This window comes from Musa acuminata, chromosome BXJ2-2 (assembly GCF_036884655.1).
Source record: "Musa acuminata AAA Group cultivar baxijiao chromosome BXJ2-2, Cavendish_Baxijiao_AAA, whole genome shotgun sequence".
NCBI classification, from domain to species: domain Eukaryota; kingdom Viridiplantae; phylum Streptophyta; class Magnoliopsida; order Zingiberales; family Musaceae; genus Musa; species Musa acuminata.
Window position 1 is genome coordinate 21922753 of NC_088339.1, and position 14398 is coordinate 21937150.

Genomic DNA, 14398 nt, shown 5'->3' on the forward strand with positions numbered 1-14398 from the left:
TAAGAATATAATGAGTAATTTGGCTTTTCAATAACATTAATTTTGGGTAATCGTAATAACACTTCTCAGGAGATAATTTCCTAATAGGTTCTCAAGATGTGGAGTCCGCAGAGATCGAACTGCGGGGCCATGCTTTGACCAATTACCAAGTTGGTAAATGAGAAGCGTGAGAGTCGAAGGGTTAGCGAACTACGAGATCGAACGTGTTCTTTTGAGAAAACGTCGATTGCATGTGCATGTTATTTGCCTCAGAAATCCCACCTAGCTTTCTCACCTGCGATTCTGACATCCGTTGGACCCACCTAAATTCTCTGCTGGGTGCGATTGTGGGTGGTACACGTAAGGGGCGTCCCAACATTCCGAGTTGGATGGTCTCTGTAATGCCTGGTCCAATGGTCGTGAGACGCGTATCAGGATTCATATAAATGCTCGTAATACCCACAGCCCTGGGATTGGGTGTCGTCGTAACTTGGCCGAAGCCGGTTGGCAATGGCCGCCGAGGACGGTTGCTGCCGGTTACGGGCACCCCCTTCGAGTTCCCGGGATCCGCAAAGGATGCCGCTCGTCAGACGGCGCAACCGCTAGAAACGGGGGCGAGAGAGGAGCAGGAAGATGAGCACTGCGTCGTCTCTTCGAAATTTACTGATTGATTCAGGTTGCGATTCGTTGGGTAAGTGCCGCGCACAGATCGCTAATATGCTCTCGTTTTTTCGGATGTTTTCGACCCTTTTCTTCTGTTCGGCTGTTCATCGAAAGTGTCGGTTCTTTTGATATTGTGATACGAAATTTGCATCTTGGATTTTATCAAAGGTGAATTTTTGTGATAGTTTCGCGATCATGGTGTTCTTGGAACCAGCTCGTCTTTTTTCCCAGAGAGAAATCAGGGTTTGTTCTTTTGGTTCCTTCTTGTGGTGTATTTTACGGTAAAGTGTCACATTTTTCTTTGTGGAAGTTGCGGTTGAGGTTATTCAGTGTTCGATCTTTCTTCCCAGAAGTAAGGGATTCAACGGTTTATCTGCATTTCGAGTTAATTTGTTTCTAGTTCGATATTATGAATTCAGGATGCGATTGGCAGCAAAAAGACTGCTCTAATCTGCGGCGATTAGATTTCTATTTCTCCTTCTGGGGTAGTTAAGAGAGGGCTGACGCTTGATAGTTTTGTGGATTTCAGATGCCTATTAGGTTCCGCTCCCTCGATGGCTTATTCGCGAGTCACTGTTGGAGTTGGAGGACCATCGTTATCTTCCTCTGCTTCTGGTGTCTTCATCCAACACGATGGCGGTCAGACCCCAGCCACTGTGAGCTCCATGTCGGAGAAAGGTTATGCTGGTCTCCGACCAGCCTCTGGTGACATGAACCAGATACTCAACAGCACGGGAAACTCCTCTGGTCCAAGTGTTGGTGCGAGCTCCTTCGTCACGGACGCCAACTCAGCGCTCTCTGGTGGTTCTCAGTTGCAAAGAAGCCCCAGCTTCAACAACGAGTCGTATATGCGACTCCCGTCCTCACCCATCTCCTTCTCCTCCAACATCTCAGGTTCTTCAGTGATGGATGGCTGCTCAAATGTGCAACAGAGCCCTCTTCAAGAACAGGTGCAGAAACAAGGGCTATCAACGGCTACTTCTCAGCTAATGCAACAGGAGCCTAGCAATTTAATGAATGCACGGAAGAAACCACGGCTTGACATAAGGCATGAGGATGCTCTGCAGCAGCAGTTGATCCAACAACTTCTGCAGAGACATGAACCCGTGCAGCCACAAGACCAGCTGAACCTGCACCAACAGGCCATTTCTCAACAGCAGAGACTAGTCTATCGTCAACCACAGCAGATAATGCATTCCATTTCTCAGATGCAAAGAGCCCCAGTCACTTTGCAGCAGCAACAGCAGCTGCAGCACCAGCAGCAACCTACTTATCCACCAGCTAATGCTGCTAAACAGTCCCTTGATAATAAGATATGTTATCGCAGACTTATGCAATACTTGTATCACCGGCGTCATCGGCCATCTGTGAGTTGATTATTTCGTAGGTGCACCTATCTGATATGTTCAGAGAATTGACCCTTTTATCATGCTGGCATATTCCGAGATGTCCTAAAGCTGTGAATTTCACTGGTAGGATAATTCCGTTTTATACTGGAAGGAGTTTGTGGCTGAGTATTTTGCAATACAAGCTAAGAAAAGGTGGTGTTTGTCCTTGTATGATAATGTGGGCAGCCATGCACTTGGCGTTTTCCCACAGTTAGCTGTGGTAAGTGTTCCTTGAATTTCAAATTTCTTCAACTTAATGTTTGTTCTGCATGTGAATTATACCAGGATTAGTATATGCATTTTAATCTAGGAGGGTGACAAGACGAATCCTTGTAAGCACATCAAGATAGCAGAAAAAATATTGGGGCAAGTTACACAATGTAATATCTAGGTTGTAAATTGGAAGATCTGAATGCTTGTAAGCTGCATCAAGACTGCAGCAAAAGGGTAGAGGCAACTTAAATAATGTAACTTCTGCGTTGTGAATTATAAGGTGATACATAAGTAAGTTTGTCTACTAACTAATTCTGATGTTTTGCAACTGAAGTTGAAGGTTGAACATGTTCTTTTTGATATCCTCTAAGATCTTTCACGCCTTGTGAAACTCATACTTCTTTTTCTAGAGGGACTGAATTTCTTTTGCTGCAAATTCAAGCTCCCTAATTGCATTACTAATTATTTAGGTGTGTTTAAAAGCAGCCTACTCTAGTATAGACTCAAACTGACAGTTATAGTGACTTGAACCATTTTGTTATGTTCCCTTCCTGTGTTTATTGAACATAATAGTATCTTGTGAGTTTCTCGATTTTTGTTTAGTACTCATTGTTGAGATGAACCCATATTTGAAAATTCATTTTGTCTGTAATTGAATGGAACATGAAATAGTATCATGCTTTCTAAAGAAAGAGAAAAAGCAGAGATCATCTGTATCTATTCCATATTAGTATAACAAGGCTCTCTTCTCCATTACTTTTTACTAAATATTATGTTTTGCATTCTCTGTTGTTGCAGAATGCATGGCAGTGCAACATCTGTGGTTCCAAATCTGTCAAGGGATTTGGTTAGTATAATCATCTTTTTTTTTTTTTTAGATAGGGCAGTCTCTTTTGACTCTTGGAATTTATGAGATAGATGATAACGTTTCTGTTGAGTTTATATATTTATTTTGTACAAACGTTTTATAATGACTGGTCTTTTCTCTTCTAAATGAAAGGTGGTTTATATACGTATTTACTAGTGGTGATAGCATTCGTTATTGTATACAATGTTGAGCTTATGCATAACATGTCTGAAGAAAATTTTAATTAAGGAATATATTTAACACAAATTTCCTTTCTTTTTTGTATATTGTTTCTCGATACAAAAACAACATTTCTACTTATAGTGGTAACATTGGTCCTTCCCAGACCCATGTGGGTTGAAGATACATGAATTGGGTTCCCCCTTACATTGTTTCTCAATAAGTTATTTTAATGAGAAGAACTTAGGAAAAAAAAGTTATTGGGTTCTCCCTTACATTGTTTCTTAATAAGTTATTTTAATGAGAAGAACTAAGGAAAAAAAAAGTTATGGAGACAAATATTAGAAGCCAAAGATTTTAGAGTAATTCAGTTATATAGAGTGTGAGAGTCTGAATATTTGGTCAACCTTAATCCATTGAAAATTAAGTCTCAATATTTTCTTTGTTGCATCAATAATAGATTGATGACATGATTGCTGTGACATTCACATTCACCCTATTCTAGATATTAGGCTTCAAAAATTCTTTTTATAGATCATTTCATGATTGAAACTTCTCAGTCAGTAATGTCAGTTAAAACATCTGCATGCAACTCTTTAGAAGTTAGAACCACTCTTTGGTTGTTGCTTCTTGAAATTCGATTGATTTAAAATTCATATAAAAAATTAATAATCATGCAGCTTTATCTATCTGATAATGAACTAGTATGTACATATATTGAGTTTTATTTTATCAACTTTGTTTCTTTAAATTTTTGTGAATCTAATTACTCTTTTGAGTTTTGCTTGCTTTCAACTATATCCTTTATATTCTTTGGCAGAAGCTACTTTTGAAGTGCTTCCGCGGCTTTTTCAAATTAAATTCGACCATGGTGTTTTTGATGAAAATTTGTTCCTTGATATGCCCCATGAGCGCCAATTGTCTTCAGGAATTGTGATTTTGGAGTTTAAAAAAGCTGTTCAAGAAAGTATCTATGAACATCTACGTATTGTTCAAGAGGGACAACTCCAAATAATATTTACACCAGAACTGAAGGTTCCAAATTGAATGGCCTACTAGCTTTCCTTTTGAGACCAGAAGGTTTCCTTTTTAATTTCATTTTTCAGTATTAGTTTTGAAATTGTAAATTTTTTTTCTTATGCTTCAGATTCTATTCTGGGAGTTTTGTGCCCGACAGCATGAAGAATTTCTTCCTCGGAGACAGTTAGCACTTCAGGTATTTGGTTTACTTGCAACTATTTCAGTTCTAGGAAGGTTCTTAAAATGTTAAAAAATAAAGCAAGAAAAAAAATATTTTTTGCTCATGATCTTATTTGTTTTTAGCAGAATTTTTGCTCTAACTAGTTCGATTACATGTAATATTCTCATCAAATTTAATAATTGTTGATGTTGTTAAGGGCATAGGAGCTTTTTCCCGGTCCTCTTTGGACTACTCACATTAGCATGTCATTTTCTTGTGTTGGGTATTTATTCATTTTTATTTTGATCAATGGATTCCATGCCAAGAGAATGCTGCTGCTCCTTCACTTTCTTTTTCGTTGGTTTGACTCCCAGCACTCTTGCTGCAACTTTAGGGCAAATGCTGTCTCATTTTCTGCAGTCCCCTTGTCTCCATAAGTCTGTTTTTGCATTTCGTACTTGACTTCTGCCACTGTACCCTCCTTGGTGCCTCTGTAGGATCCGACCCCTGCTTTCATGAGATCTGTCATCGCTTGGAAGCCAGAGCTGGCACTCCGGTTCCTTGCATGTGGAGGCCACTATCATTGATTTCGCAGGCACCGTCAACTGCCTGAGCTCTGTTGCCCTGTTACTTCATGCATCCACCTTAAGAGCCTCTGCCGCGACAAATAGCTTCAAGACATTGAGGGCGGTTGGTATGCAAGTGGCAGGATGATCGGGTCAAATTTACATGCCAGCTAGTGGCTTGGATCCGGCACAGGTTTAGCAACCCACTAGCTGGGGTTCTGGTTTGATTCAAATCTATATATTTTATGCAAGCTTGATCCAATCTGATCGACAGGCCTATCAAAATGGGATTAGTGGACATGGAAGGAATGGGTTGTCTATTATATATCTTCTGCTTGTCCTACTCGTCCAGTCCGTGGATTTGTTATGATACAACTGTTCCACTTAATTGAGGGCTCTGCTGCTTCTCAGGGAAATTGGCATTCAACAAAGATGTTGGACTCAATGTCTTAGGCAATGGTGTGTTACAAAAGCAAGAATAATCTTAATAGGACCCATAATAAGTGAAGTGTACGGATTTTGGAGGCCCTTGAATGATAGTGTACCAGAGAATTCATGCTAAAAGTTAATATAATTGTTGATGAGTTTGATCTATCTGCTTGCATATCATTGACTTTTCAGAAAAACCTTGAGCATGAACCGGCTTGACCCATAACCTCATTGTCAAAGTGAATCTATCTGACATGGTAATCCAATTTACGTGATTTATTAATTAAAATATTTTACTTAAATTCGATTTTTTACCATTATTATTCTGAATGTCATCATCAGTTAACCTTTTTAAGCACACTGCTCTTGTTCTGCTGAAACATTAAATTTTTCATTAAAATTAAATCAACTTGGAGATGGCTTTGTAGATCAATGGTCCCATCAATTCATGAACTTTCAGTGTCCTAATTTCCAGACATTTTTAAGCAGTTGGACTGTGAAATAAATCATTCTATTTTGTTTTTTAGCTGGAATGCAGTTAAGTATGATAACATATGGGGATCATATGCACAATTTGATTATTAACTTTGCTCCTTATTTTAAGTTGGCTATGATGATTGCACAATTATGTCAAAAATATATTTTAGTTGAACTCCAGAACATTGAGATAGTGCCTCTTAGGATTTTTTCTAGCCAGCTTTTGGTATCTTTCCAACTATATGTAGTTGACTAGGAATCTATATTTGCTTTTTTTTCATGACTGGACTATGCATGAGTGATGTTAGTGAAAAAGCCAAGTTCATAGGATTTTAATATGATTCCACTGTTTAGGAGCATATTGGTGCATGTTTCACATTGGTCTTACTTGTATAATAATGTCAAATTTGATCACTTCTAATTTATGCTCTCTGCGATTTGGTATAGGTTTATTTTAGACATATTCCATGAATACCTCATATCTAGGTCTTTTATTTATTAATAAGGTACACGTGAAAGCCTAAAATATTGAGGAATATGCAAAAAAGACTAATCTTGGGGAAAGTACCTTAATTTTGTTAATCTTGATCCACAGTCATGGTGACAGTTTAGTGACCAATTTAGATTCTACTTATCTTTTATTTTTAACTCTGCTTACTCTTCAGCATTACAAGCCAACTTCTGAATCTCTTATGCTTGTTGCAAGTTGTATCCTTCATGTGCTGCTGCTTTCAGTCTTTGTTATTAAAGTTAATCTAGTTTTGGGAATTCATCAGGTCATCATGCTCTAACTGTTTAACATAATTTTTTCAGGTTAACGAATACATAATTTTTTTCACGTTAACCAATACATAATTTTTTCAGGTTAACCAATTGTAATTTTTCAGGTTGACCAATTGTTGCAAGTTGCTCAAAGATATCAAGCGGCTGTAGCTGAAAGCAGTAGTACTGAAGTTTCATATCAATACTTGCAATCCAGCTGCAATTTGTGAGTGAACTTATTCAAACATCCTAAGCTTTTAAAGCAAACACAAGTTCTTTCAGATCATATGTTACTTTTCACATTTATCTAGACATTGATGCAAAAGATTTTCAAATTATATTATCTCTCATTCGTTGATCAGAGTCTTCCTATCTTAGCTTCTTAGGAACATGTAATTTGTAAATGTAATGCATTTATAATATCTGATGCTGAGTATCTTTGAATACTGTTCATGTACTATCTTTATTAATGTGTGAATGACTTACTATGTTACGTTTGGAACCGCATCTCTGGAATTTATATTTGCAAATTTCAGTGTGTGGATAGTCATTATCTTTTTTATGTGAGATGCCTTGTGTGCATAGGTTTGTATCTTGTCTTTGATCTTTATTTCATCTCCATCAATGTTCAACAAGGGTAGCACCTCGGGTAGCTCAACTGAACCTTATCTTGAGTGGCCACAGATGAAGCCAGGATTCCTGGCTAAGAGGGGACAGTAAGAATTTAGTTTCTTATGCTTTGTAGTTGTAAAATAATGTTGTCTAATTACAAAATAATTGTAAATTATTTTATATACATGAAAGAAAGAGACTTACCGAGCCAGCTAGCATTGTTGAAGTCTATTTTTGGGGGGTTCCGTTCTACAAGATGATTCCTTGTATGACTTCTGGAAACATCTATTATCTTCATTTGTTTGATAAATAGACATCTTGTGAAGCTTTTACTTCTCAATCGGACAAGATTGTGATGTGTGATTTTTTTGGGCCAACATTTATGCTCTTCGATATGTGATCATTTCGTTAGGTTTGCAGCAGTGGGTCATCAACTAGCAAGAGATTTGGACTTAAAATCATTGAATAACTTAGGATTCTCCAAAAGATATGTCAGGTGCCTGCAGGTAATGGAGAACTCGTTTTGGTTAATGTCTTTTGTCATATTCTTTTTTCCTAAGTTCATCATTCATTTGATTTTTCAGATATCTGAGGTTGTCAATAGCATGAAGGACCTGATTGATTTTAGCCAGGATCAGAAGATTGGACCACTAGGTAACATGCTTCCGAGATTTGATCTAATAGTTTAGTTATTGTACATAGCATTGCCCTTATATTCTCTGTGCTGCTTCAGAAATTCAAATCAGTGGTTGAAACTTTCTTGACCAAGGATAATGTTTATTTGATGTCTCAAGCTAAAGCATCGGCACTTAAACATCTTAACTATATAATTTTATTACTAGACCTTCTGTGTTACATCTGATTCCAATACATTTTTTGTTGATAACATTATATCAAATAGTTTTACAACTTCACAGAAGATACCTGGAAACAAATGATCTTCAAGTTACATTATTTTTACCTCCGTTGTATGACTTAGGTCACAGTATATGCTCATGTCACTCATGTAGGACTTAAAATAAAATTATTATTAGGTTACTTTAGACTTCACCTAACTTAAATTTTATGAGAATTCGGACTCATTCTTTTTACATGATTTAACTTATAAAATTGTATCATATAAGGACTCAAATATATATTTGCTTAAACTCAGAATTTTCTGTTGCTTACGCTCATTTAACGTTATTAAAATGATTGATGCAGAAAATAGCTAATATAACCAGGGTCTAGATTGTTGATGGTAATAAGTTTTTCCACAGAGAGTTTGAAGAACTATCCAAGGCAAGTTAAACAAAAGTGGGAGTCAGAGCAAGTGATGAGTGCTCATAGTTTGCCAGGTGATCACAGATCTATGAACAAAGTTATGGGCAATCATCCAGGGTTAAACAGTTGTCTAATTAACAATCTGGCAGCTAGCCAAGTTGTTAACAGCAGCCAGCAGAGTGTTCACGCACTAAACAACCACCAGAATTTTCTGAAAAGCTCTTTGAATTTAAAGCAGAATGTGCGTCAGCAAGAAGCTTTTTTGAGTAATACCAGTGGTTCCAAACATGCAGACTATGTACAATTTCAGGGTTCTGCCACATCTATACCGACAAAAACATCCATCAATAATTTATCTGGACAACATCAAGTGCCACTTCCATTGGATGGTTGCTTGTCCCGGCAGACTAATCTGCAAACCCTGCAAGTGAACCAACAGTTGCAGCAATCTGTCCTTCAACAAATGCTGCAAGAGATGATCGATGACAAGGGAGCATCGCAGCAGTCACTTGTTGCTTCTGATGTAAATGCTAATCCCACAGCCGAAGATATAATTGGAGGTGGCATCAGTGGCACATCAGTCAGGATTGACTCTGGATCAACTGGAAATACACTTGACCTGCAAAATATATGCAGAAACCTTCCTAATGATGGCACACTGACAGTACCAAGCAGAAATAACAGTTTCAAATCGAGCACTGCTGCCAACAACCCCACCAGTAGTGGCAGCAATTTAATTGCAAGTCTCGAGATGCTGGGGAGCATGGATTTGCCAGAAATAGATCATATTGCTCAGGAACTTATGCCAAATGGGATGTTTGATGAGGAATCTTGGTGATGAGGACAATGGTTGGATGGTGTGAACTTGATTGTAAAGTTGGTAACGATTAATGAAATGGAAATCAATTGTGATGTATACTACAGTTAGTTGCATTACGGTAATGGTTATGCTATTTAATATCATGTGCAAATTATACCAGAAAGATATATCATATTGGCAGTTTTGAGGTTTGCCATGTCTTTGCTGCTGCAACTTCAACTTCTGTAATAGGTAAAACCCCATAGAAATGCTGGAAGGGTAGCTCTGTCCTTTTGGTGAAATACTTGCACTGAATCTGTTTCCCATGTGTTTGGTCATCCGTCAAATATCTGTCATGGAGCTGTCCAGGTTGGCTCAACAACTAGATGCATGTGAGCTTGTAGTTCATTGATGTACATCATTTGGCGGTACATCTCAGTAAGGCCATAGAGATCTATGACATTTCAAGCTGCTTCTGAATGTCTTATGTTTTGTGGACACCCTGGCCATAGTGTCTTGCTTGGTACGCTTGCAGCACTTGGGGAGTCTTTTGTGGGTGTTGTGTGTTTAATGGGCAGGATGATGCAGCAATGGTACTTACAAATGAGGGGTCTTTCCTAGTAAACTCTACATGGCTGCTGCAGTTTTCTTTTGGGGAATTTGATTGAGATAGCGAGAGCACTATATATATATTCGGATACGAAAAGAATTAAGACCAAGAATAGGACAATAATGTATTTGCTTGCTATAAGATTCATGGAGTTGGCTCTACCTCTCAGGCATCAGCCTGAATTGAAATAATGTATTTGGCATGACCTCCTGATTTGATGTTAACTTGCACACTGTTGGCGAACAATATTGGAATTGCATATAAACCAATACACTTGACAAGCTCTAACAAAACTTATACCACACATCAGATGCAGAGTAGCATCAACTAAAGGGTGTTCTTAGAGTTGAGTTGCACCATCTCACTTGACCTTGCAAGCATCCACAGCATTTTATCGCCATAATACCAATCGTGTAAATTAAAGCCAAAGTACAGAGACAGTGTGTCGATCATGAAGGTTTTTGTGGAGTGAAAACTACCAACCGACCCGGAATGGAGTAGAAAGTAGTCAAAACAAAGATGCCGATCGCGGAGCAAGGTGGATGGTAGCTCTTCCTGGGAATCTCAACAACCTTGCTTTAACTTCAGATAGTCGATCGTTAACACTACCATTCTTGGATAGCTCATCGATAAAGGTAAGTAATATTCTATAACAAACATCACTACATAGCAACTTAATACAACTAATGCAAAATATGCAAAATGTGGGTAACACGACAACTCTGGTACAGCTGTATCTAAACAACAGAACAAAACATCTGATACTCTCTGTCTCACTATCCTCCCAGAACTCATTTGGTTTTCCCTGCAAGAATCTCATTGTTGTTCAATCCTCACAGCTCCACCTTGATGTAGGCACACAGTTCAAGTAGTGGCACCAATGGCAATGATCGTTGCCATTCACTCCCCTAAAAAGCATAACTAAGCCAACTGTAAATCTGCAGCAGAACCAAAGAGTGAGAACCGACCAAGTAGCAGAGTTCCTAAGAATACATTTGTCAATGGCAGTATAAATCACATTGCTAATGTATAAAAATTCCGTAGGTAATTGATTGGTAGCGACAGTAAGAAGTTATTAGAGAAGATCGACGATTAATTCACAATGAAGTAAACTTGTTAAGAATATAGCAAAAATTTGGCAATTGCCACAATCCCTGCAAACTATAATGTCGTTTAAGGTAGCACAATGTGATGCTAATTTGAAATGCAATACTAAACAATGCAACTTTATCCATAAAGTGAATTCCTTGGAAACACTAATGAAGCATTCTTACCCAACTATCAGCAAAAGCAATGCAATCACCCATAAGACATATTGGTACGCTTTGTACTTGGAGGTAACCTGAGCTGAAGGGGGCAGATCATGGCGTTCCATCCAACCAAACTGAGGTCGGATTAATAGAACAAAACCCAGGAGGAAACCTGTTAAGAATCCTCCAATATGGGCAAAGTTATCAACATGAGGAAACAGGCCAATACCCAAGTTGATTACAATGACAACCATAAGAGTTAATAAAGCTGCAACCTACAAAAAGGGATCAATTTAGTTAATCTAAGGTGCAAAACTAAACTGAAGTGTCTACCGGTACAAGCCCCACAAATAAAATATATATGCTCACCCTATTGGAATAGATAGTCCAATTTATAATAAGTTCTGAATCCATTGCTCCAAGAAGGCCAAACAAGGCCCCAGAAGCACCAACAGAAATGCTATTCCTCAAGAGCAGAGCTGAGAGAACCGCTCCACCAAAGCCCGATAGGAGATATATTATTCCAATGCGCACTGCAAGGCAGAGAATTCATCATGCTAGGCAAAAAGAAAAAACTATACAACCATTTGCAGCGGAATACGTAGATCATACTCAGACCAAACAACAATTTGAACCAGGAATACATTTGTCTTAAATAGTTCAGAAACAACTTAATAACATCTTCCATTTCCAACTTCAAAATTTTCAATTAATACTAAAATAAAATTTAAATCCAAAATGCAAGATGGCCAGCTGCAACAAAAATAAATCCATTTTCTTACTTACAGTTAACAAAACAAGTAGAGCTAGTAAGCAATCCACATACATGCTTTTGAACCAATGTATTAAAAGATCGAAGCATACCAAAACCAAATTGCTGTTCAAGACGAACTCCAATGAAGAGCAAGCTTAGCATATTCACGAGTAAATGGATAAGACCTGCGTGTAACCAAATACAGGTAACAAGCCTCCAACCTTGATTCCGATGAACTACTTTGTACCATTCAAGAGCCCCCAATTTCTCCAAGCTGAAAAGGAGAGGGGGATGTTCATGAGAAAGAGAAACAGGTTCTCACGGAGAAGCATAAGAGATACACTTCTACACAGGTTAGCCAAGCATAATAATCCACATCATGTTATTCTTAAGGAAGAGAAACGAAACATTAACAAGCAAGCAGATCATAAAGTGTAGAAAGCCATCAACTTTCCACACTTGAACTAAACGAATTGGTAGGAAAAAGATAGCACAAAAGTTGAAGTCGAGTAAGCAACTTAAAATTCCAACAGGGAGAGAGAAAAGGAGGGTTTGAATCGGACATTTCTTCCATTCAAACAAAGCTTGCAAGCGAGTAAAGATCCGAACTATCATCAAGATACCAAGAAGGAAGCAGCAGACGCTGGGATTTACGTGGAGGAGGAGGGTCCGAGGAGGGGGTTCTGGCGGATGGCCTGGAAGGAGAAGCGGTGGAGGAAGCGGGCGACGCAGGGGCCGTAGGGCTGGGGGCGGGCGCGGCAGTTGTTGACGTACATCTCCACCACGAACACCGCCACGCAGGCCACCACGAACAGTGGCACCAGCCACGGTGTCCAGGCCCTCTCCCCCGCCTCCGCCGGCCCGTAGCCGTATGCTCCGCCGCCCCGCCGCTTTCCTGCACCGCCCCTGTCCGCCTCGACGTCCGCCATCCTGGTCGCTTTCCTCTCGACAGCGCCCAAAGGTGGAGCCTTTAAGGCTGCGCGGGGTGGGTGGATTCCAGCGAGGGTCGCTTGGCTTCGAAGGGTGGCGACTTGGGTGAGTTGGGGAAGTTAAGAACTCCTGAACCAGAGTGAAGAGGCGGTGACTATTCTTTCTGTTTTCGCGTACAGTTCGCTCTGTCTGTCTCTCTCTCATTCATTTCCGTTGTCAGTTACGTCAAATGGAGGATTTGGTAGGTCTGTGGGTAGGTTCAATCGGGGGACCAAAACTTACTAAATCACTGCCCTAGGTGGAGGAGATAAATCTTAATTTTATTTTAGCAAAATTAGCTCCAATGATTTTTTAATACTAATTCCATTAATTTGGCATATAATATATGTCATTGTGGTTGCTACTTCAAAAATATTAGGCTGTAAATTAATAATTTTATTTGCACCTCTAGATTTAAGTCGAAAGAATGAGAAATTAATAATCATAATGGTCAATCTGAGTTGAATGCACAAGAAAATTTTAATTATTTGAAAGGATATAATATGTAATATCGGAATATTTGAAGAAATGTGGATGGATAAGCATAGGAAATCAAGTGGATAAATATGTAAAATTAATTTTTTTCTTGGCGTCTACGTTTTGACCACTGTTCCACCTTTTTTTCCATTGGAATTGGGGTGGGTGAGCTAAAAGAAAGAAAGCGGGGAAAAGTGGATTAGCCAACTAATCACTTCGCCCCGCCCTCCTCGTCGTCACGTTCGCTTTCGAGTTCGTGATGACCGCATCCATGGATTTAACCGCTCAACTGTGTTTGTAACCGTAGCTAATTATATATATATATATATTTTCTTCTTTTTATTTCCATTGGGATGAATTATTGGATGAGTAAGAGGATTCCTGATGGGTCCCGCGGGAGAATGAAAGTGATCGGAGAAGACAGAAATGTCGGGTAAATGAGAAATAAGAGATAGAGATCGATTTAAGCAATCATTTCGGTGCAAGTTAGAGAGACAGAGAGAGAGAGAGAGAGAGGGTCGAGGAGGATGTGAGACATCCAAGTGCGGTGCAGCTCATGTGGGTTGACACGTGGTGGACCTGATTGGTTTGATTTGGGCTTTTCTTGTCAGGTTTTCACGTCTATTGTTTCGAAGCTTCTTATGTCTTTTTTCCTTTGGAAACTTACTATTCGCGGACATCATTTCTTGCTACTGATTATTCATTAAAAAATAATAAAAAAACATTTTATTTTATTATTTATAATCTCAATATTTTTAATTTTATTTTTTTTAAAGCTTCTTATTTTATCTTGATTACTGATGCTGTCATCATCATCATTAACTCTATTCATTATGGAAGATGTTCTTCCCTTTTTACTTTTTATTGATATCGTCGATACGATGCGATGACTCCTTAATGCTATTGCACATATAATTGGAGGTGACGTTGTTCGCTATCGTTGCTTACCGCTAATGTTGCTTAACGTCATCCAATCCCAT

The 14398-nt window shown here is 38.8% G+C and overlaps 2 protein-coding genes across 3 annotated transcripts; one reads left to right on the top strand and one right to left on the bottom strand.

Moving 5' to 3' along the window:
* The first annotated feature begins 467 nt into the window (after positions 1 to 467).
* On the top strand, positions 468 to 9570 carry LOC135605352 (probable transcriptional regulator SLK2). 2 transcript variants are annotated; one of them, XM_065095343.1, is made up of 10 exons: positions 468 to 670; positions 1172 to 2009; positions 2119 to 2250; positions 3042 to 3090; positions 4091 to 4305; positions 4418 to 4486; positions 6810 to 6910; positions 7709 to 7802; positions 7881 to 7950; positions 8556 to 9570. In XM_065095343.1, the coding sequence occupies exons 2-10, from the start codon at positions 1197 to 1199 to the stop codon at positions 9395 to 9397; spliced, it is 2385 nt and encodes a 794-aa protein (XP_064951415.1). In that variant the 5' UTR covers positions 468 to 670; positions 1172 to 1196; the 3' UTR covers positions 9398 to 9570. The 2 variants fall into 2 exon arrangements, with proteins under 2 accessions (XP_064951415.1, XP_064951416.1); XM_065095344.1 differs by having other exon boundaries at positions 4199 to 4305.
* A 1024-nt stretch (positions 9571 to 10594) lies between these two features.
* On the bottom strand, positions 10595 to 13042 carry LOC103970984 (RHOMBOID-like protein 3). Its single transcript, XM_009384895.3, has 5 exons — positions 12627 to 13042; positions 12083 to 12246; positions 11588 to 11751; positions 11243 to 11493; positions 10595 to 10906 (listed from the first exon to the last, which is right to left on the bottom strand). Exons 1-5 carry the CDS (start codon positions 12899 to 12901, stop codon positions 10795 to 10797), a joined length of 966 nt encoding a protein of 321 aa, XP_009383170.2. The 5' UTR covers positions 12902 to 13042; the 3' UTR covers positions 10595 to 10794.
* Positions 13043 to 14398: the final 1356 nt, after the last annotated feature.

Bases quoted from the DNA above. Each gene is read 5' to 3' on its own strand.
- LOC135605352 (XM_065095343.1), top strand. From the start codon at position 1,197: ATGGCTTATTCGCGAGTCACTGTTGGAGTTGGAGGACCATCGTTATCT. The intron at 4,487-6,809 runs GTATTTGGTTTA...GTAATTTTTCAG, and splicing joins GGAGACAGTTAGCACTTCAG to GTTGACCAATTGTTGCAAGT. The intron at 6,911-7,708 runs GTGAGTGAACTT...TCATTTCGTTAG, and splicing joins TTGCAATCCAGCTGCAATTT to GTTTGCAGCAGTGGGTCATC.
- LOC103970984 (XM_009384895.3), bottom strand. From the start codon at position 12,901: ATGGCGGACGTCGAGGCGGACAGGGGCGGTGCAGGAAAGCGGCGGGGC. The intron at 11,752-12,082 runs GTATGCTTCGAT...TCTGCCTTGCAG, and splicing joins TGAACAGCAATTTGGTTTTG to TGCGCATTGGAATAATATAT. The intron at 11,494-11,587 runs GTGAGCATATAT...CCCTTTTTGTAG, and splicing joins GGACTATCTATTCCAATAGG to GTTGCAGCTTTATTAACTCT.